The 24,460-nt window shown below is 40.4% G+C and overlaps 1 protein-coding gene across 16 annotated transcripts in view; it reads left to right on the top strand.

Annotated features, from left to right (window-relative positions):
* The window catches only part of GARNL3 (GTPase activating Rap/RanGAP domain like 3), a 236,060-nt gene that overhangs the window by 51,415 nt on the left and 160,185 nt on the right, over nt 1–24,460 (top strand). For 11 of the 16 annotated variants that reach the window (XR_004643325.1, XR_004643326.1, XR_004643327.1 and 8 more), the window contains exons 2-3: nt 17,715–17,776; nt 22,393–22,462. Coding sequence is in view for 13 of the 16 variants with exons in the window: in XM_034752047.1 (XP_034607938.1) it covers nt 17,715–17,776; nt 22,393–22,462 (132 nt within the window). In the remaining 3 variants the exon portion in view is untranslated. Of the gene's footprint in view, nt 1–14,598; nt 16,531–16,563; nt 17,051–17,714; nt 17,777–22,392; nt 22,463–24,460 lie in introns of those variants that run through there. The other 5 variants (XM_034752053.1, XM_034752048.1, XM_034752054.1 and 2 more) reach the window with 5 other exon arrangements.

Raw genomic sequence — 24,460 nt, 5'->3', positions numbered from 1 at the left:
TCCATCTGCTCAAAAAAGTATACAGAGATAAATAAAAATTCAACAAAAAGAAGAACAGGAGTACTTGTGGCACCTTAGAGACTAACAAATTTATTAGAGCATAAGCTTTCGTGGACTACAGCCCACTTCTTCGGATGCATCCGAAGAAGTGGGCTGTAGTCCACGAAAGCTTATGCTCTAATAAATTTGTTAGTCTCTAAGGTGCCACAAGTACTCCTGTTCTTCTTTTTGTTGAATTTTTATTTATCTCTGTATACTTTTTTGAGCAGATGGAACATGACAGAGTATGTAGGCAAGTGTCAGTGGTAGAACTTGTTCTTCTAAGAGTATAACAGGTCAGTAATGCTCTTTGCAGCACTATATAACTTGTTTTAATGTTATCAACATTTTGGACATAGGTCAACGGTTTTGATTGATATCTCTAGCAGCACTTGAAAGACTCAATAAGTCTGCTTTTTCTCTTTCCTTTTAAAGCAACATCTTAACTGTGTTTCTTCACTTGCTCAAAAATGGAACTCACTTAGAATTTCAGAGCAGGACAACAACACAAATCCATCTTGACCACTGTTTACTTAAAATTCCACCCACAACACTGACAGTGATAAATCCCATCCGACTAGAATTGCTTCTACATTGGTTTCCAAGGCAACTAGCACACCCAGCCACAGAAATGGATTGCAGAGAGCAAAAGTTGCACAGAAAGAAAATGCCAGCATTTCCATAATTACTTACATTTCTAAAAAGGAAAAAACAAAACACAGAGAGCCGTTGAGATAAAACTCTCTATTCCAGATTCCAACTCAAACCAAACTTTTTGTGTATTTGGAAAGTTCAGGTTGGTGTTTTTTAGCCTGTTTTTAGTGCCTTAGCGGTTTCTAGGTTTGGCCTCAACGGGCCAAAATACTACTTGAAATTTTGTTTGTCTCCTTGTGATGGTTGTAAACCAGACAAAACCATAGGGTTCTTGGTCTTGTAAGAATTTGTTTTTACAAGATTAGAATTTCCACATCATTTGATGTTCCACATGTGTTCAGGAGCTTTTAATTGTAGACAGAGGCGGACTAGGAAAGATTCTTCTTTTGACTTCTTTTTTAAAAAGTTGCCTTTTTGGAGTACTTTTGGTATTGTCAGGATAGTCTAAGAACTTAGGGCAAAACCCTTTAGTTAGATCTATGCATTTTTCTGTCTGAAAGCGATGCAAGTTTGAGGTTAAAGGCTTCAGGAATGCTTCATACTGCAAAATGTGCTGAAGTCCAAAACTGCACATTTTCTTCTGTTCAGACAATGAAAGATGGGAAGAGAGTGGTTTAGTCATAAAGAGGCATTTTCAGCATAATGCACAGCTTGCAGAAATTCTTCCATCAAAGTCCAATTAAAGGAAGTGTAAGAACGTAGGGAGAAAAGGATATGAGAAGTAAGAGTTGCTGGAAACGTTCAGAGGCTGAGCAAGATGAGCCTCCTTTGAGTATAACTATATTAACTGTATTTATTTGGAGTTCAGAGGTCACAGTGAAAAGTACTTAGAAATACTAATAGATGGGGTCCACTTCAAGTGTGCAAGGTAATCTACTCAGAGTAAAATAACTTGCATTAAGCATTCTTTTCTAATGTGGAGCCAAATTCCAGCATGTTTGTGCAATTTATTTTTCAAAATGTTATACAACCTTCTTTTTATCCCCCCACTAAAAAAATAAAACAAAAAACAATCCATTTGATGCAGGCACCAAGGATGGACTTATGAAGTAAAAGTAGGACTGTCAAAAAATAAAAAAATTAATCGTGAGATAAAAGAATCTGGATTAATCACAGTTTTAATTGCACTGTTAATAATGGAATACCATTTATTTAAATATTTTTGGATGTTTTCTACATTTTCAAGTATATTGATTTAAATTACAACATAAAATATAAAATATACAGTGCTCACTTTATATTATTTTTATTACAAATATTTGCACTGTAAAAAAGATAAAAGAAATAGTATTTTCAGTTCATCTTATACAAGTACTGTAGTGCAGTCTTTTTATTGTGTAGTCCAACTTATAAATGTAGATTTTTTTCTTTTGTTAAATTGTTTTGTTTTTGAGTGCAGTTATGTAAAACATTAGCTCCTACAAGTTCTCTCAGTCCTATTTCTTGTTCAGCCAATTGCTAACACAAGTAAGTTTGTTTACATTTATGAGAGATAATGCTGCCCTCTTCTTATTTACAATGTCACCTGAAAGTGAGAACAAGCATTCACGTGGCACTGTTGTAGCCGATGTTGCAAGATATTTCCATGCCAGATATGCTAAACATTTGTATGCCCCGTCATGCTTCAGCCACCATTCCAGAGGACATGCTTCCATGCTGATGATGCTAGTTTTAAAAAAATGTGTTAATTAAATTTGTGACTGAACTTCTTGGGTGAGTATTGTATGTCTCCTGCTCTGTGGTTTTACCCGCATTCTGCCATATATTTCCCGTTATGGCAGTCTTGGACGATGACCCAGAATATGTTGTTCGATTTAAGAACCCTTTCATTGCAGATTTGACAAAATGCAAAGAAAGTACCAATATGAGATTTCTAAAGATACCTACAGCACTTGACACAAGATTTAAGAATCTGAAGTGCCTTCGAAAATCTGAGAGGGACGAGGTGTGGAACACGCTGTCAGAAGTCTTAAAAGAGCAACACTCTGATTCGGAAACCACAGAAACTGAGCCACCCAAAAATATCCACAGAGCCAGTTATCCCATCCTAGAAAGCAGTCAGGTTGGTCAGGCATGACTTGCTCTTGGTGAATCCATGTTGACTGTTCCTGATCAACCTCCTCTCCTCCTGGTGCTTCAAGAGAAAGCTCAGCAAGTCCCCGATGGTGTTACCCATGGTTCTTTCAACCCAAAGTTCTTGGTAACTTTTACTCTGTGCAAGGTGGTGTCAGGAAATAAATCAGGGGAGACACTGCCATCCGACCGATAGATGGCAGGCACAAACAGAACAACACAAGAGTGCTTTCACTTAAAGCTACGCTTTACTTAGTCTCAAGCACTTACACATGTCCGAAGCTGCGTGTGGCTCTTGAGTGGCACAGCAGCAGCCCGTCTGCCGGTGGAGAACACAAGATGCATCCAGAGGGAGAGTCCCTGAAGAGCCCCTTCTGAGAAGTCCAGCTACCTCAAACTTCCCCTTTATTTATACATTAGTAATACAATGACATATCCCTTAAAGAAAACTTGCTAAGCAAGCAGTTTTTAAAGGTCAAGCAAGAGGTTTCCTTATGATCGTCAATTAAATAGATATGCTGTTGTTTTTTTTTTCAGCGTGTCCATGCCTTGGGACCCTGACAGACACATTCCTCAGGGTACATTATAGACAAGCTTCCTGTTTTTCTAAAATACATATATCAGCAATTTCAACATTCTCAGCAGGAAGGATGCAGGGTCAAGCTGCCCTTGATCTGTGGCACCCAAAACCCCCTCCTCTCCTGCCTTGGTTATGCTAAGGCTGCTGGATGACCAGTTTATGGCCTGCTGACTTGACTATTTTTAGCAATAAGCAATAGTGGTTTCAGGCACTTTATTGGTTTGCCAAAATCTCCCCATACAATGGCTCAGAGATCCTGTCCTGCTCAATTCCTGACCTCCCAGAGGCCCTATGAACCACATCAAAAGAGACAGATATTCCAGGGAAGGAAACTGTCCACCTCTCAGCCTTCTACCTTGCACTCTTCCACCTCCGAGCAGCAATTTCGATGGGCTAGTGCAATGTTCCCTCTGATTTTTTCCATTCATGTGTGGAATAAATTTTGTTATGGGCACCGAGGTACTGTGCAGATGTGCGCCACCAGTAGAAACAGAAAACTTAGATATAATATATATTTTTAAAAAGTTACCATAGGGATAATTACTCCATTCTGGACAGGTTAGGCATTTTAGAACTCACTACTCAAAGAATTAAATTTAAGTGTAAGAGAGATAAAAATTATGAAATGCATAGACCAGTCAAAAAAACTAAAACAACACACTTTGAAAGAATAAAATTACAGAGAATATATGTGCATTGCAGGAAGTACCAAAGAAGTAACAACCATAATACAAGTATGTTTTTGGGAGGCGAGTCTGAAAGACTCTGTGTGTGTGTGTGTGTGTGCGCGCGCGCCCTGGGGAAGTTTGAGAGATGCCATGGCTGTCTCTTCAAGGCACTCTCACTGAAAGCTCTCCTGCTCCTGAGCCCTGCTGTCTCCCCTCCCCCGCTCTGTGGAGATGAGGTACATGCGGAGGGGGAGAGACGGAGTGTGTGTTTGTGTGAGTGAGAGAGAGAGACAGATTGTGTACTGGCTGCTGGGGAAGTCTCAGAGAGAATGTGCGCTGTCTCTTTAAGGCACTCACTGCCCGGAAGGCTTGTTCAGACCTCCGAAGCAGCGCAACTCCTGCTCCTGAGCAAGGCTGTCCTCCATTCTTTGCTCTGTGGCGATGGGGTACAGGGGCAGGGGGAAGGAAACACCCTGACATCAGTGCCTTGCTCCCCCCTGCTGTGCACAGTCAGCAAGAGGGTCCCTGGAGCAGCTGTCAGGGGCTCCAACTTAAGCAGAGGGCAGGAGCAATGTGGCTGCAAAGAGGCGGGGGGGGAGGGGCACCTGAACACATGGTGCTGGATGTGCGTGGCTCTGCTAATCAAGTGCATGACACTTGAATCACTCCTGGGTGTCCGCCCAACCGCATCGCTTAGAGGGAACACAGGCTGATGGAGGGCCTGAATTACCATCCTCATCCTTATCAGCTGCACTGATTCACCTGTCTTCCTCCCTTCAGTGACTGCCTTTTCCACTTCAGGTGGCCTTGGGAGTCGATCACCAAAGACACGTGGGTTTTGGAAATCCTCTCCACAGGTTATGTTATCCATTTTACTGTGCTTCCACCAACAAATCCCCCTTCCCCGTCCTTCAGGAATCCCTTTCGCAAGAACTTGCTTTGTAAAGAAATAGATTCTCTTATGCTTGGGAGCTATAGAACCAGTCCCATCCAGCAGAGAGGGAATGAGTTTTATTCTAGGTATTTCCTGGTACCAAAAAAAAGTGGAGGTTGAAGAACCATACTAGATTTGAGGCTACTCAATACTGATGTGAAGACACAGAAATTGAAAATGGTGACACTTGTGGTGATAATTCTATCACTAGAGCAAGGGGATTGGTTTTCACTCTTGACCTTCAAGATGTGTGTTGCTGTCCACCCATCCCACAAATAATTCCTATGTCTAAATTGGCCAGGACCACATTCAGTACAGTAGATGCTTGTTAGTAGCAACATCTGGGTGCCCTTCTCCATGTTGCTGTTATGGGAAGTGTCATCTGACCAAAAGCAGTCTGCTTTTTCTGGTACATAAAGCAGCTACAGTACATGCTAACAAATCTATAATTGTAACAATGTGATGCATGTTTATTATTGTTGCTACAGTATTACTTTAGTATACCCACTGTAGATTTTAAACATGTGTTCTGCATTTGTAGCCTACCACCATATTGTATCAAGAAAGTGGTATTAATTGAGTAACATTATAAAAGTATCATGTTTTATTTTTATGTTTAAGAACAATCAAACATCAACCATGACAACAAACACAACCTCTTGCTCTTACTTGTAAACATTTTTTTGAATTCACAAGTAACTTTAATACTTGGTACACACTGTAAGTCGCACTGGATAAGGGCATCTGCTAAGCAAATACACCTCTACCCCGATATAACGTGACCCGATATAACACAAATTCTGATATAACACAGTAAAGCAGTGCTCCGGGGGGGGGGGGCGGGGGGGGCTGCCCACTCTGGTGGATCAAAGCAAGTTCGATATAACGCGGCTTCACCTATAACATGGTAAGATTTTTTGGCTCCCGAGGACAGCGTTATATCGAGGTAGAGGTGTAATAGTTTAATTTAGGTTATTACAGTATTGTTATTCCACATCAGTGTATTCTATTTATACAGTCAATATCACTTGTAAATTAATTAAGAATGGGTGAACTCACTAATTTTGGGTAAAAGAACTCTGTTAATTTGCTCTGCTTCTCAGTCACAATTTTATTTTGAAGATTTAATAGCATTTAATTTCAGAAAGGGGGAACTACACCAAAATGAGTTTAGTTAAACTGAAATTAAAAGGTACATCATCAAAAGTAAAATCTCTGCAAGCTTCATGGAAACTTTGTAAAGATACCATAATAGAGGCTCAACTTAAATGTATACCCCAAATTAAAAAACATAGTAAGGGAACCAAAAAAGAGCTGACATGGCTAAACAACAAAGTAAAAGAAGCAGTGAGAGGCAAAAAAGGCATCCTTTAATAAATGGAAGTTAAATCGTAATGAGGAAAATAGAAAGGAGCATAAACTCTGGCAAATTAAGTGTAAAAAATATGATTAGGAAGGCCAAAAAAGAATTTGAAGAACAGCTAGCTAAAGACTCAAAAAGTAATAGCAATTTTTTTTTTAAAAGTACCTCAGAAGCAGGAAGCCTGCTAAACAACCAGTGGGATGATTGAGATGCTAAAGGGACACTCAAGGATGATAAGGCCATTGCAGAGAAACTAAATGAATTCTTTACATTGGCCTTCATGGTTGAGAATGTGAGGGAGATTCCAAAACCTGAGCCATTCTTTTTAGGTGACAAATCTGAGGAGCTGTTCCAGATTGAGGTGTCCTTAGAGGAGGTTTTGGAACAAATTGATAAACTAAACAGTAATAAGTCACCAGGACCAGATGGTATTCACCCAAGAGTTCTGAAGGAACTCAAATGTGAAATTGCAGGACTAATAACTGTCATCTTTAACCTATCATTTAATTGAGCTTCTGTACCAAATGTCTGGAGGATATCTAATGTGATGCTAATTTTTAAAAAGGGCTCCAGAGGTGACCCTGGCAATTACAGGCCGATAAGCCTGACTTCAGTACCGGGCAAACTGGTTGAAACTCTAGTAAAGAACAAAATTGTCAGACACATAGATGAACGTAATTTGTTGGGGAAGAGTCAACATGGTTTTTGTACAGGGAAATCATGCCTCACCAATCTACTAGAATTCTTTGAGGGGGGTCAACAAGCATGTGGATAAGGGGGATCCAGTGGATAGAGTGTATTTAGATTTTCAGAAAGCCTTTGACAGGGTCCCTCACCGAAGGCTCTTAAACAAAGTAAGCAGTCATGCGATAAGAAGGAAAGTTCAGTCATGGATCGGTAATTGGTTAAAAGATAGGAAACAAAGGGTAGGAATAAATGGTCAGTTTTCAGAATGGAGAGAGATAAATAGTGGTGTCCCCCAGGGATGTGTACTGGGGCCAGTCCTATTCAATATATTCATAAATGATCTGGAAAAAGGGGTAAACAGTGAGGTGGAAAAATTTGCAGATGATATAAAACTCAGGCAGACTGCGAAGGGCTAGAAAAGGATCTCACAAAACTGAGTGACTGGGGAACAAAATGGCAGATGAAATTCAATGTTGATAAATGCAAAGTAAAGCATATTGGAAAATGTAGTCCCAACTATACATATAAAATCACGTGGGGGGTCTACTCTAAATTAGCTGTTACCACTCAAGAAAGAGATCTTGGAGTCATTGCCGATAGTTCTCTGAAAACATCCACTCAATGTACAGCGGCAGTCAAAAAAGCGAGCAGAATGTTGGGAATCATTAAGAAGGGGATAGATAATAAGACAGAAAATATATTGCCTCTATATAAATCCATGGTACGCCCACGTCTTGAATACTGCGTGCAGATGTGGTCGCCCCATCTCAAAAAGATGTATTGAAATTGGAAAAGATTCAGAAAAGGGCAACAAAAATGATTAGGGGTATGGAATGGCTGCGGTATGAGGAGAGATTAATAAATCTGTGACTTTTCAGCTTGGGAAAGAAATGACTAAGGGGGGATATGATGGAGGTCTATAAAATCATGACTGGTGTGGAGAGAGTAAATAAGGAAGTGTTATTTACTCCTTCTCATAACACAAGAACTAGGGATCATCAAATGAAATTAATAGGCAGCAGGTTTAAAACAAAAGGAAGTATTTTTTCACACAATGCACAGTCAACCTGTGGAACTTTTTGCCAGAGGATGTTGTGAAGGCCAAGACTATAACAGGGTGCAAAAAGAACTAGATAAATTAATGGAGAATAGGTCAATCAATGGCTATTGGCAGGGATGGTGTCCCTAGCCTCTATTTGCCAGAAGCTGGGGATGGGCGACAGGGGATGGATCACTTGATGATTACCTGTTTTGTTCATTGCCTCTGGGGCATCTGGCATTGGCCACTGTTGGAGGACAGAATACTGAGCTAGATGGACCTTTGGTCTGATGCAGTATGACCGTTCTTATGTTCTTAAGATGGGATTCAGTGTCCCAAAGAGACCTGTGGTTCCTGTTACCAAGTCCCTCTCATTATGAAATGTGCTGAAGTGTGTTCGAAGCCTTCAACAGCTCAGAGTTCGTTGGAGGTGGAACTTCATCAAAATCATCCTCACTCTCTTATTTTCTTGATTATGATATGTTTCATCAACACAAGCTCGTTTCTCTGACCTTGCAGCAGCTGCAGCGCTCAGTAATTCCTCATCAGTTAACTCACTAAACCTGAGCAAATCCTCATCCACAGCAGCTACTAAGTCCCCTTTTTTCCATGTTGACTGGAAGTGAAACATTGTTCAGGAGGTCGTCAATATCCTCACTATACATATCTTTCACTGGCACAACAAATTTGCTTTCCTGAAACAGTTGGAAATTGTTGTCAGATTTACATCTTGCCATGCCGCACAAGATGAACGCAATCTAGCAAATTTACAGTTTTCAGGGCTGTCTGAACATCTGTGTTGATCTGCATCAAGAGCAATAATAATCCAGTTTGCAATTTTTGATTGGTAATGTCCTTTTATGTTCAAAATCGCACCTTGAGCCATATGTTGCATCAAAGATGTAGTGTTAGGGGTAAGAATTCGAGCTGAATTTTTGAGAACCAATCCTTAGGCTATAGATCTCTTCTGCAAATTGGGCCTGCAATTGAATATTCAAAAAATCCACTTTGACCCCTCTGCAAAACTTAGAGTTCATAGGAGCTCATCTCAATTCAGTAACCGCAAGAGTCTACCTTCCTCTGCATAGGTTTGTGGCTCTTTCCAACTTAGTGAATACACTCCAGCTCAATCCCCAAGCTCGGGTCAAGAACTCTCATCAGTTGTTGGGGCTCTCAGCAGCCAGCAACTTCTTCATAGACCATGCAAGACTCCGAATGCTGCCTTCAGGGGTGACTCAGAACTGTTTATTCACCAAACAGACACAGTCTAAGCATATTTGGGAGGAGGGATAGCTCAGTGGTTTGAGCATTGGCCTGCTAAACCCAGGGCTGTGAGGTCAATCCTTGAGGGGGCCATTTAGGGATCTGGGGCAAAAATCTGTCTGGGGATTGGTCTCCCTTTGAGCAGGGGGTTGGACTAGCTGACCTACTGAGGTCCCTTCCAACCCTGATGTTCTAAGATTCTGTGATACTTCTTTCCTTATCCACCTGCATAAAACAATCCCTCAATTGGTGGAAATATATGCACAGCAGTTCCATTTGCATGTCCTTCCCCAAGAGTCATCATAATGATGGACACCTCTCTGGTAGGGTGGAGGGAGCATCTAGATACTCTCACAGTTCAGCACAAGTTGACATTGCAAGAGATCATGCTACACAGCAGCCTCCTGGAATTCAGAATGGTCAGATACGCTTGTCTCCAGTTTTTACAGCTAATGAGGGGCAAACATAAAGGTCATGACAGATAGCATAACATGCAGGTTTTATTTCAATTGGAAGGAGGAGCAATATCACCCTCCCTCTGTGCCAGAGGTGTCAAGTTTTGGAATTGGAGCATATGCAGTCAGGTCATCATCACAACAGCCTAGCTGACTAGCATGTGTGCCTGGGCTGAACAGACACTGCTATGAGAAATCTCAGATCAAAGGTAAAGGGGGACTAGCGCACCTATAGTGGAGCACAGTTACTGCACAGGAAGAGTAACCATTTCTTTCATTCTTCAGGTATGTGAGCAGTTTATTGTAAAGTCACATTGGCTGTTGCTTGTTCTTTGCATTCTCTTCTTTTTCACACATGTTCTCACCAGTAGTCTGCTGTGCCTTGATTATGTTGTCTTTTTGGACCATTCAGCTGCCTTTCACTCTGGTGGATTTTAATATTTCCTACTGTACTTTAGTCACTACATTATTTAATTCCCCCAAATTTGCTTTCCTGAAATCTGAAACATTTGTACTTGATGATTTCTGTGCATGCATTTCTCATTACACTTAATTGGTTCAAATCTTCATTATTATTCTTATCTCCTCAATCAGTTTCTCCCTATCTGTAGTAGGTAATTCAGGATGTGTGGGTTGGAGTGTTTCTCTGGAGTCTAGCTTTTGGTTCATAAAACATTTCTTTTACTTAACCTGGGAACTCTTGCCATTGTTAGTAATAAGCTATTTGGGTATTTAAAACACACCATCAATATAGTGTCATATGGCTCAGAGTGCTTTGCGAGTTGGTCCAGGAATGTTTTTTTGTTTTCTCTTACCTTCTGTGTAGATGATCTTTAGCAGTAGTTACTCCTTTGCTTTTTTCATTCCTTGTATTCAAATACTTTCTCCGCCACTCTGTTCTTTGTCCGATTACAATAAAAAAACCAAATTTGGCTAGTGCCTCTTTCCTCTCTCTCCTCGGTATTGATTGTACTTTTCTGTATTGATGTTACAATTGAGGATCATCCCACCAAGTTTCATTTATGCCCAATATATCATATTCTCCATTATTTATTTATTTATTTATTTATTTATTTTCATTTATAGTTTTTGATTGTTTTCCATACTCCTTGTATATGTGTATAGACATAATATACTAATATCCTTTTTATTACAAACAGCTCTGTCTTCAAGCCGACCTTGTCTGTTGGAAATACACATCTGTTCACTAAGTTAAGTGAAAGATCCTGTTCTCCCTCTTCCCATCCCCTTCTATTTTGGGTAATTAAAATCCTGCTTAACAAGGTCTGCTAGAGTTGAATCTAGGAGGTTGATACCCTTTTTGCTTAAATAGAATCTTAATTACTTTACGTATTCCATTAATGGCCATTTAAAAAAAAAAAGCTGATAAAAGATTTAAAAAAAAAAGTGTGTTCTGCAGTAATGTAAGCATGTCCAGAAATGTGGTATTATCAGTAAGAGCAGCAAGGAAGATGGTTACCTGAGGAGATTGGTAATGGGTTATAGTGTGTTTTGTCTCCAGACTATCAAATCCAATCCAAAGGTAACTGATCGAGTTGTCATCTGCTAGTTTCTTTCATAACCTATATGAAATATGTTAGAGTGGGGGAATCTTAGGGTATGTCCACACTACTCGCTGAATCGGCAGGTAGCGATCGATCTATCGGGGATCGATTTATCGCGTCTTGTCTAGACATGATAAATCGATCCCCGGACGCGCTCCCCGTCGACTCCGGAACTCCACCAGAGTGAGAGGCGGAAGCGGAGTCGACGGGGGAACCGTGGCCGTCAATCCCACGCCGTGAGGACAGGAGGTAAGTCTATCTAAGATACGTCAACTTCAGCTACGCTATTCTCGTAGCTGAAGTTGCGTATCTTAAATCGATTTCCGCCCACCCACCCCCAGTGTAGATCAGGCCTTACTTCGGTTTCTAGCAGATAGGTGTCCAGATCTAGAAAAACATCTTTTGAATTGGTCCCATTTGTTCCTTTACTTTGATTCCATGTCGCCAAAAAGCTTTCCAGAACAATGTGTGTTGTGTCCCGTAGGACAATGAATTTAGGCTCTTGAGTTACATATAAGGCGAATTCCGTATCTTAGTACCCTTCCCTGAGAACTTATGACTTCCACATGTTTGTTTTAAACAAGGGAACTGTTAGCTTACATAACTCAGACGTCTCAATGACTTTAAGTATTAGATGGAGAGAGAGAGGTGGTCTATTAGGCAACACTTTTTAAGGAATATAGATTAAAATCAACACCTTAAATTTCTCTTGAAGTACATAAATCCACACCGTGTAGAGGTCAAGCACAGGAGTTTATTACACACAGCGCTGGTGGAGTATCACCTTGCTTATTAGGCTTAGAGACACTGTCAATCAGTTGATTACAATAGAATATATAGATTTTCCAAGGGCAGGGGAAAGTGACAGGATAGGCAGTTCCACACCCCAGGATAGGTTTTGCAGCAAGACAAGATAGCACATTAGCCAATGGTTAACGGATTACATAATGTCTCCGCCCATGGTCTCAAGTTAGCAAGTTAACATTTAATTAATACTTTGATAAAATGTTATTAGTATAAAATATATATATATTGAATTCTGATATGGCATCCATAGGAATGGAGCAACTCCTTTGATTGTCCAACAGGTACATTCCTAGCAAAGAAACAGTGAAAGTATATGGCAATAAAGATTGTCTCCTTTATGTCTTAAGGCAAGCATTGGTCCCTGGGAAGAGAGTTGGCAGGATGCCATATCTTATACTGACATGTGCCAACTTTTCATAAACTCAAGGTTGGATCTATGGGAAGAACGTTTCCCTACAGAAGAAACTAACACAATAGGAACGGGGATCCTTTGTTCAATTTGAAATATTGGATGAAACATAATTACTCAGTTATTGCTTCAACATCTGGCAGTTCTACTGACCAAGCATATCTTTAGCAAAGGCAATGTTATCTTGTTTACCCCAGCTTTCTTTTAGCTGATCACTATTTGCTGGGCCTCTGGTCTCTTGACCATACTCTGGACTTTGAGTCTGGAAAAGAGCTGGCACAATCCATATACCAGGTTGTTATATAAAATGCACATGGATTTTAACCCTTCACCTCTGTAGGACCAATGAGAATCCTATGTAGTTCAGAGAATGCAGATGCAATATACTCCCTATAAGAAATGGTGCTTGTAGTAAGATGAGGCCCTGAAACATAAACTCTTGTATCAAAGGCCCAGTCTGAGGCCTGAAGCCTGAACCAAAGTACTTCCAGGCATTGCTAAGCAAAAGCTGGGCTGTGAGGCAGGTCCCACTCACAGAAGTTGGCAAGAAGAGGGCTGCTAGAAGCAGGTGCATCCACATATAAGTGCTAATCAGAGGAACTTGTGCCAAGATGGCACCTGGACATCCCGATACGAGGACACTCCACAGAGATGATAAGGAACAGGTAGGTGCATCTTAAGGACAGGGTCAAAAGGACAGCATGATGGATGGATCTGTTTGTTTGAAACAACATGATCAAAGGAGGAGACAGCACCCTAATGAGTCAAGGGGCTGTACCTCAATACGTCAGTAGGGATGAGTAATCTGTCCTGTAACTGTATAAAAATAGGTCCCGGAGTGCACATCTTTGTCTGGCCTGGGGGCAGTGGAAAGTCCTGCCACTGACTGAGCCGGTCCATTGCCGGGGGGCACAAATTCGTAGTATGTCTTGTAGCGTCTACGGGAAACTATTACTGTGCTTTGTTTGACAATAAACCTGGCTTGGGTTCCTTCATACCTTACTAGGGTCTGTGTGGTCTTTGGGCAGCTGGGGCAGCACACAGAGGGAAGACGCATGCAGTCGACTGTTATCCTCATCGAACAAGAGCAGAGCACCAGACCGGTAGTTACTGACAACAGTGCTCAGCAAATAGATTACCAAGTTGAGCACCTAAAGTTCTAGGTCCATCAGGGGTACCAAAGAAGAGGATGTAGCCTCCTGGCCAGGCATAAATTTTAAGTAATCTTGACCACTTCCACTACCTGAACTTTGGCAGCTGCAGGTCCATCAGGACTCCCACCTTACAAACCTGAATAACAAAAGGCAGACAAATTCTCATAATAGAGGGGGCAGCTATTATCACCACTTCTCCCAGACCATCAGTCTCACCTCAGTCTCATCTGGCTTAAAGTGCAATCAACTTACCCTCTGCAAGTTCTCATCTCAACAAGACACTAAGAGGCAGCTTACTAGCCGGACCTAATGAAACAAACATAAAGATGAGTGCCTTCTGCATATTGGAGAGACTGTGGTCCAGACCACCCTTGGGGTAGATGAGCAAATACCAGAACCAATACAAAGCAAATACCAGGGCCTGAATCCTCTCAACAAGGAAAGAACTGAGCCACTTCAAAAACTATTCCTTCCATCTCTGTCAGTGTCCACAGTTGTTGACCAGAAGGTGGTGGTGGCACAGTATCAGAGGTGCTGAGCAAATTAAAATCAGAATGAATATCTGGTTCTTGTAATTTGCCAGCAGGAGATCAACCAGTAAGAACGTAAGAACGGCCATACTGGGTCAGACCAAAAGTCCATCTAGCCCAGTATCCTGTCTTCTGACAGTGGCCAATGCGAGGTGCCCCAGAGGGAATGAACATAACAGGTAATCATCAAGTGATCCGTCCTCTGTCGCCCATTCCCAGCTTCTGTCAAACAGGCTAGGGACACTATCCTTGCCCATCCTGGATAATAGCCATTGATGGACCTATTCTCCATTAATTTATCTAGTTCTTTTTTGAACCCTGTTATAGTCTTGGCCTTCACAACATCCTCTGGCAAGGAGTTCCACAGGTTGACTGTGTGTTGTGTGGAAAAAATACTTCCTTTTATTTGTTTTAAACCTGCTGCCTATTAACCCTCTGTAGTCTCCATACAATACCCGGGTTTAAAACTATATCGATCATGGTCAAAGAAATCTAAGGACTCTGCCCCCCTACCTTCTTGATAACCTTTCCCATTAAAGGGAATTAGAGATTTGACATTAATTAGTTTGACTATCAATGCCCAGAGATAGTTTATTGAATAAGAGCCCAACAGTTACTTTTTGGCAGAAATAAACAAGCAGAGATTACATCAAATTTTCCTCTCCCACATGGATGGAATCAGTGAAGGTATGAAGGACTATTTCTTCCCTTCACTCCTTCTGCCACAACTTCCGTCGAGCTGCAAAATGAAAGGAGCAGTAAAAATGAAAAAATCTTTCCTAGTTGTTCTCCCTCTCACTTTTGATAGCCACAAGAACTCCCTTCCCCCATTTGTACTATTCTCCCCCGTCCTGGGAAGCTGTGGAAGGCTGGATGACATGAGTGAGGGGAGGAGGCTGGGACTTGAAGTGTGTATGAGAGAATATAAGGGAGATGTCCACCATGTCAAGAATTAGAAAAGGGTCTTATTTACTCCATCCATCTTTGACTCCTCTCTTTCTTGCTCCACCGATCTAGGCCATGTCCAAATCTTGCCACTTCTTCCTCTATAACATCTATAAGATCTGGCTTTTTTCTCTCTCCATGTAACTAAACTCTTTTCCAAGCATTTATCCTCTACTGAATTAATCAGTGCAACCGCTTCTCCTTTGAGCTCCCCACATCCATATCACCCCCTCCAGTCCATTCAGTACCTAACTACTAACATCATCTTGCTTAGCTGTTCCTCTGATCACAATCTCTCTGAATCCCTCCATTGACTCTCCCATTTCTACCACGTTAAATTCAAGTTTGCCTGAACCTACAAGGACCTTCACACTGCTTCCACTCCTTATCCATTTGCTATATATATTCTCACATCAGTGATCCACTAATGATGCAAATCTCAACTGTCCATTACTTGCACAAGCATCTACATGCTTTCTTCCATACCATCCTCTTATGCATGTAATACAGTCTTAGGGTAGAGGCCTGACAGCCCAATTTCAACACTCACTTCTATAATGAAGTCTATAGGAAATTGTCGATAGTGGCTAGGTAGAGAGCCAATAGGGATCGATGATTATATATATATATAAAATATGGGTTGCTGTCTCTGAACCCTGTTAATGTTACATAACATTTCCCATTAGAACACTGTATTTTCAATTGTTTATAACTTTTCCAAAGTTTAAATAACTCAGGTTGACTCTTTCCATGTCTGGACTCTGCCTCACATGTTTTTTTTTCCTCAGCAAAAACAATTCAGCCATAGTCAAAAATAGTCAGAGAAAAATAGGTAGTTTTAACAATAATTCATTTTCTTGACCAGTTTTTAAGGAGCTCTTGTGCCTTGTGGATTGGGAGCAGGAACCCGAAATTTGGCAGGGGGTTGTCCTAGGATTAGGGAGGTGCCTTTTGCTGTTCCTGTGAAAATCCATTCAGATTTGGCCAAGTTATAAACCACAGGCTTGCTACTAAAATATCTGAAGATTCCATCTGCACTGAGTGTGCTTGCCAGCCTCACTGAGCCTCCTGTAGCAACCACACAGACCAGAGTGGACTCTCTGGATGGGACAGACAGTTGCAGCCTATGTAGATGCAGGATCTCATAATTACTCTCTCCCTTTCTAATTTCTCCCTCTTGTTGTCCTGCTCTTAGTAATCATTATTTTTCTTGTCTTAAATAGATTATAAGCTCTTTGGGACAGGAATTGTCTACTTATATGATTGCACAAGGACCAGAACAATGGTGTGTTCTGCTGATTGGGGCGTTGAGGTACTGTTGTGATTATTGCACCTGGAAAGATACCCTAAGCTCAGTGGTAAAAGGTATATGAAAGTTCATAAGATGTTACAATAACCATGAAAAATAGGTTAAGTTGTTTACGACAGTGAATATTATAATAGGTGCAAGGAAACCAGACAGAAAAACTGTCTGTCCAAACAAAATGACCTATTGATATAAGTCAACGACTATGGGGAGATCATACTTGATAAACAAGAAAATGTGGGAACAAAGTTACTTCTCCCAATTTTGGCTTACGGAAATTGATTTAATTGATTGACAAAATAACGAGGATAATATATGCCACCCACTTTTACTACTTTTTGTGGCTCTTAAAGAGAGATTTTGAAGGGGAAACAATCTTCCCTCAGCTCCTCTGCCAGCTTTGCAACTAATCTTGGCTCATCTAAAAGACTTTCCTCCTGAGACGAATGCTGGTTGGCCTTGCTCTTGTTTAAGGAATTTTGTTTTCATCTGTAAGTGCTGAAAATCATCAGATTATCATGGCATCCAGTCCTCAGACCTCCAGTGGAGATAGCTAATTACCAGCACTACAAAAAGCTTGTAAGATCCTATATTGTATTCCCTTCCCTTGCTGTGTTTTCTTCCCCCTCTGTTTCTTTCCTCCTGTCCTATCTTAGGCTTGGTCTACACTAATCCCCCAAATCGAACTAAGGTACGCAACTTCAGCTACGTGAATAACGTAGCTGAAGTTCGAAGTACCTTAGTTCGATCTTACCTCGGTCCACACGCGGCAGGCAGGCTCCCCCCGTCGACTCCGCGGTACTCCTCTCGTCTAGCTGGAATACCGCGGTCGACGGCGAGCACTTCCGAGTTCGACTTATCGCGTCCAGACAAGACGCGATAAGTTGAACCCAGAAGTTCGATTGCCAGCTGCCGAATTAGCGGCTGGGTATAGACGTACCCTTACTCTCTTGGCTTTTCATCAAATCCTGAAGTCAGCTATACTGCATTCATCATTACTGCCTTGTCTAAGGATCCAGCCAGATGATGGCCCTGACCAGATCATAACTAATCAAGTTTTAAAGAGCAGGTGTCGTGGTTGACTTGCCAGCCAAAGCATCCACTTGTAACTAACCAGTGGTCCAGTGTTTCCTTTTCTATCCTGTTTCTCCTCCACCTTGAGTCTGTTTCTTAAGAACAGGACAAGTGAATCTCCTTCACATTAGGATTGAAAGTAAAATTAACTTTTTCCTTTTTTCATCAGAGAAAAGTTGTTCTGAAAATGGGAGAGTCTGATACTTTGACTCCAAAAGGAGAGAGACTTTGGTAAGGTCTGAAATGTCTTTTGCATAATCACTCAGTTTCAATATAAATGCTTGTTTTAATTTCTTGTTCCTTCTTTTTTGTTTTGTTTTTTGTTTTGTTTTGTTTAATCAGTATATATTTAGTTTGAATGAATGATTTTGGGTGTTTTGCCAAGTAACAGAGTAAACCCCAAACTATTTAAAACTAACCCCAAACCTATCTATCTCTGTTCAGTGTTGGACAGTGAAAGAGTTTATAACACGTTTAACTCCTTAGGCCTTTGAGATCAATAGCCATACAGCAGTACTACTGCAATGCAAATAGTACACATTAGGTCAAATGGCAGAGGTAAGGGTGCTAGCTTAGGACTTGGAAGACCTGGGTTCAATTCCCTGCCCTACCACATAGTTCCTATGATCTTGGGCAAACTGATAGGTACCTCAGGTAAAATGGGGATAATAGTACTTCTCTCTGTCACACATAAGTACTTCAGACAGATATGTGGGATGTTATTACCTTGAAGTTATTTCACTGAGATCTCCAGGAAATGATCTGCAATCAAATCCAAGTGCATTTTATAGCCAATCAAAAGCTAAAATCTTAAATTTGTGAAAAAAAAAACATTGTTCTGTTTTAGGAAATGGTGACAAAACACCCAAGGCCAACATTTCATGTTTTATTGTTTGAATTGCCAAATAAAATACAGTAGATTCTGCATATTAGAAACCTCTCAGTTTTCAGAAAAAAGTTGCTATTATTTGGAAGTTACCAATAAGTGGAAGGCTCTGTTTTCATGGGGATACATAGAAATGCTAGTGTGGAACAAGGATACATTGCAAAGTGAAATTTTTCATTAACTTTTAGTTTGATACAATGTTCTCAAGAAGAAAACCAAACGTGACACACAGAAATGGATACATTATATAGCTTACCATGAAGCTTTGAGCAAACTTTAGAAATCTCATCTTGCTATGAGTCACAAAGACTGTAGTGCCTGACAATTTTATAACAAAAAAGTTTTTTCAAAAGCACCAAAGAACACACACACAACATTTATAGTATAATGTCTTGGTAAGATGAACAGTACATACTTACAGTTAGTGCTCCTCGTGTGTCACACAGAGTAAAGCATTTTTTGTTTAAAATGTAAAATAAAAGTTTTCAAGAACAAAATTTGTCTGTCTGCTTTTTATGGTTGGCCACCTCCACTTGTAAATCCTTCAGTCTTGCATGCAGTCTCATAGCCATTCTCAAAGCCATGATTCTATCATATCTTGTGGAAAATGTCCACTGCACGTAGCTGTTCTATAAGCGAAAGCTCTTCAGGTTCATCATCCAATGGACTATTGTCTTGTGGCTCAGCAGCCTGTTGGTGCTTCACAGCCACTACTGTCTCTAGAAATTCTGCACCAATGAGCTCACCTTCTGTCTGCAAATGACTGTCATATTCAACAATGGCCTCAAATTCATGTGCTTTTAAAGTTTCCGGAACTGATGCATTGGCCATCACATTATGTCTACCAAGCCAGCACTTTCTGTTGCTGTTGAAAACTGCTTTAGCAAGGGAGGGTTTGCAACAGTCTTGGGGAGAACAATGGCCCATGACTTCTTAACAAGATGAAATACATCAATCAGAATTGTTCTTTGTCAACATCCAAATCTTATAAGTGTGGGTCAGCATCAAGAGATGATGCGTGCAGTAAGATGATCACAGTAGAGACCGTTGAAGTTTTTAATGATACTCATGTGCATTGGGTGCATGACTAAGGTTGTGTTTGGAGGGAAGAATTTTAACATGATGTGTGATAGCTCTACGTTAAGTGAATGAGCCGGGCAATTTAGCCATTCTTCAAACAACAAATTTGCATCCAGGCATTTGCAGAGCTTTGGTAGATCATGGCAGCTTTGAGTGGTCCTTGGGAAACAATGAGGCCACTTGCTCTTTTCAACCACCATAAGATAGGATTTCTCCATTCCATCCCTGTTTGCACAACACACCAATGAAATGTGATCCATAGCTTTATTTTTTTTTCTTCCCCCTCTTGCAAACCCTTCTTTCATCATGCTACAGCCTCTGTCGGGAAAGCCCAGTAGAAGAGACCAGGTTCATCAGCACTCAAGATGTCATGCGGCTGGAACTTCTTTAGAATGCTGGGTAAGGTGTCCATCCTCCATTCAGTAGTCACCAGAAGATCAGTGTCTTGTTTCTCGCTATGCTCTTTTTGTTGAACGACAATGTGCTGGGCTTTCCATTGAATGAGCCAGCCATCTGAAGGGTTGAACTCCTTCCCCTGCTCTGCTGCCAGCTGACTAGCTTTATTTCTGCTTTGGTTTGGAGAGTTGAGCACCTTGGCCAAGCTTATGCTGAAACCAGAGTTACAGGGTTTCACGGACATCTGCCTCCTTTCCATTGTGTTGATGCTTGCAGCCTTGGTTTGTGCTGCTTCTATGCTCCTGTAAAATGTTAGGGCTGTTCTTCAGAATCGGTCAAACACTTGACTTTGAGATACCAAATTTTTTGGCTACATGCGCTTGCTTAGCACTGGGCTCACATAGGGGCTCCAGAACCCAAACTTTATTGGTGAAAGATAGGTCCAAGCATTTGGAGGCTATGGTATGCAGCAGAAGTGTTGAGCTGTGTTCTTAGAGCCAGGAAACTGATTGCAGATAGGAACTCTACTCTAAAAAAGTTGCTAATAAGCGGCATGCCTATTGCCAGTAACTGAGTCCTATTAACATTCATAATGGGATGGGATTGGTTCCTGACAGTGTATTGCCAGTAATTGGAAGTTGCTATTATCAGTATTGCTATAAAGTGGAATCTACTGTAATTTATTTTAAAGCCTTAGTTATATGTAATATAATACAGTATAATCATTGCATGTGGGATAATCTGTTTATATTCATTTGTGTGGTAAGTGGTAAACATTTTAAAAGTGTGTAAATCTCACTTTCAAACATGATGTAGGTGTTTTTGAAAATCCTATCCAAGATCTGAATTATGTCCACAGAACTCAGTTCTCTTATCCAGTTTTCCATACTTAACTAAAGAATTTAGCGTTTTCTTTTTCTGTCTGGGGTGTGTGTGTGTGTGTGTGTGTGTGTGTGAGTGATTTATATAAGTAGGTGGTGGATGAATAGATATAGACTACATGATGGAGTGGTGTAATGTGAAAGTTGTGTTGGCATGACTTTGGGATGGCAACTCTATCCATCAGCAGCTTATAATCGTGTAATGCAGGTCATCTCAAATGAGTACCAGTAATGCTTCATTGTATTTTCTGTATAATCCTTAGGTTTGAGAGAAAGTATTTTAGAATTATTTTGGCAAGTTTAAAAATTTTTCTTAGAGCTGTTTCATTTGTATTTTTCCACCTAAATTTATGCTGCCTTGAGTCCAACCACACAGAAGTCAAAAGAAAAGAAAATAATAACTAAGGCATTTTAAATACCTGTAAATACAACCAAAAATAGCTTTTCTATATTAAAAATTGTAATTTTAAATCTTGGTACCTTTGGTTTCTGTAGGGCTGAAGCAAGTGCTCCGAGTCTTACTGAAAGCTAAGAAACTCTCCTTCCATACAGTTAAAGCGGCAGTTTCTACCATTGATATTTCCAAAGATATCTAAAAGGATATCTGTTCTTGGTATGTGACTGACTGTTGCCCATGTTACATCAAAGCAATTTTTTGAGGAAAATATTTTTGTAGCAAGTTGAAAAAATCTATATAATAGTAGTGACTGTTGGAAGCTAGTGGTAGGTTTGGGTTGTCAGAAAAAGTGCTGGGGAGATTGACTAGTAGACAGAGTGCAGGTCAGGCAGTCAAAGTTTTATACAAAATTACAGCCTTGCCTTTTTTAGATGGTATTTCTAACATGGATATCACCACTATATATGTGGGACCAAAGTGTACTATAGGTATTGAGAGAGAAAAATGTATTTGCCACTTGTTCTAGGTATACCAAACCCATAAATTGATATACATTATACACATATGAAATAACTGTTTGAATGTACATGTATGCACCCGCACACATTTAACTTGGGGCTAGACTTCCAATTATTCTGAATGAGAATTTTATTTTTGTCACTAAAGCCTAGAGGAGGAGGAAACTATAAACTAATTATTGTTTTTTTAAAAACTTCAGAAGTAAAATCATTGTATTTTTCTTTTCTATGAGTATTTAGGATAAATAAAGACTTTCTCCTATAAGAAAGTTAATTACAGCATACCACGTGTCAGCAAATATAGCTCATGTAGGCTGTCCTGTTCTATGCGATAAGTTTACTGCAGGGTTTCTTTTCCCTTAGGTTAGGCAGAGATCTCAAATGCAATTTATAATCACCATCCACCCTGGAGCTCTCAGTTGATCACATAATGACTAAATATTTAATTTAATAATGTTTTTTTTCTTCCGAACAAGCTCAGGCATTTCATTCTCTTTCAGGGTAATATGAAAGCTAGACTGCAATGGCTGCTAGAGGTTGTGCATGTTGTAAGGAGGGTTCCCTGCAGTGATGAGCTTATGCACCGCAAACCTTGTTCAGCAGGAATGATTTTTGTCAATGGTAGCTGAGTATTGCAGGAGCTTTAGGGCCAGTTAACTATGTCTACTGATGAAGCATTTCTGTTCCAGCTCTGTCTCCGAAGACTTGGGCTGTAGACGTGGAGAGTTCAGTAGAAAGCATTATGGATCTGTGGAGCTGGTAAGTTTGTATAGACCATTCCATGATTCTCAGTTGATTTGAATTTTAGCAGCTTGTAATGCAGAGCTTGTGGGAATCTGTTTTTGTTTATGTGCAGGTGAAATATCACAAAAGCATCACAAATAGCCTGGAAAAATAAGGTTCTTAGGTTGAGTTTGAAAATTATAATGTCTTAAATCTATTTTGAAGTGGATATTTAATATCTTTGCTTGCAGACCTTTCACTCTAATCTAAATCTTCTCTGTTGAAAAATAGTGTGTATCTAGCATTCCCCCCCCACTCCAAAAGCCTATTTTGTTGATATTAATTGGAGGTTGACAAAAGAGCAGCACTATGTTTTTTTTATAACTGATTGATATTTTGTGTATGTTTGTTTATTAGTGGGGTGGGGTGGAGAGGCTGACGTTAAAAATGGAGGTATAATTTTATTATTGAAAAATCTTTGCCCAAAAAATCCATGCTAATTTATTTTGTTTAAGATTTTTCTTCAAATCTAGGCATGAAGTGAACATTTTTACTTCTTAATGAAGGAAGAACTTGGATACTGCATAAATTAACAGTGTACCAGTTATTGAAACACTGTCATTGGCTATAGATAGCTAGAATGAAATTGTCTAAGTTGATACAGGGAAACTGAGGGGAGGGGAAGAGGGAGAACCTGTATTTTTACTCTTAATATAGGAAGGAATCTGGAATATTTTATTAGATAGCACTGTGATTTCACGGTAGTAGAAAGTGTATTAATTGATAAGTATGCCGATTGTGTACACTGGTAAATTATTGTTCAGCAGTACAATTGTGAGAAGACCAAGGATCAGATTTTTATAAACACACACACACACACACACACACACACCCCCACGTATTTTCTATACTAATTCAAGGTATTCTCTCTGGTGATTAATAATAAAAGAAATAATCATAAGAGGGCAAATGAACTGTTGTCTGCTCAACAGACAGTTTGCACCCCACTGAAAGTATGTAGGTTATTATTTGAAAAACTATGTGCAATTTTTTTATTCATACAGTAAAAAGTACAGTAAATTAGGACAAGTGGCCTTAATTTTTGGTTTGTTTATTCTTTATCTGTTTGACATTTTGGAAAAATCTACTTGTGGTATCACATATGGGTAGAAGCTAAATTTTCTTCTGTCACAATCATAACTCTGGCTACTGTTTTGGTGATGAGGTGATGGTGTTCACAGTAATTGTGAATTTTAATAAAGTTTGTGACCCCCCCACAGTGGTCACTCCTGTGGCCCCAGTTCCCTGCTCTGGGCACTGCAACCTGGCCCATGTGGTGACAGCGCCACTCAGGTTTGGCATGTCTTCTCATCTGTAGATGAAGACGGGGCGGATGTGCCAAACCTGAGTGGAGTGGCAACCTAATGCGCAGAATTACAATGCTTGGAGCAGGGAGACGGGTCCAGCCCATGGGACAGGAGCTGCCATTGTGAGATGAGAGTGGAGTGGGTTTGCTCTTCTGTCCTTCCAGTCCCCTGAGGCCTCCCCTCCTTTGTGGGGTGGACTTGCTCTCTAGTCTCCCCTCTTCTCCGGGGTTGGCTTGCTCTCCAACACCCCTCTGGGAGCCTTCCCTCCTCGCTGGGCTGGGCTGGGCTGCTCTTCAACATGCCTTTTCCCACAACCCTCTGCTATGAACTTGACTGTGGATTTTTTTCCCAGCACCTGTGCTATGAAATGGACTAAATTGTGTATGACAAAATCGTAGCTTCAGTCATATTTTTTCGATCTTTTCTACTTAGTAAATATCAGTTTCCCTAACATTAAGTTTTAATGTTAAATAATGGCAGACATGGAGCAGACATGGAGCTGAAATTGAGGGGACAATTTCGGCTGTCATGAAATGTGGTTTAACTTTTCCCCTTATTAAAATCCCTGTAATTCTTCAGGCTTTTAAAAACAAAATATTGAATCAATGCTTTTTTTCCCTGAGCCTGTTCACTGCTTGAACAATTTTATTTTCTGCTGGGGATTTCC

Source organism: Trachemys scripta, chromosome 17, assembly GCF_013100865.1.
Source record: "Trachemys scripta elegans isolate TJP31775 chromosome 17, CAS_Tse_1.0, whole genome shotgun sequence".
Taxonomy (NCBI): Eukaryota; Metazoa; Chordata; order Testudines; family Emydidae; genus Trachemys; species Trachemys scripta.
Note: the sequence above shows the minus strand (reverse complement) of the source record. Positions and strands in the feature narration are given on the sequence as shown.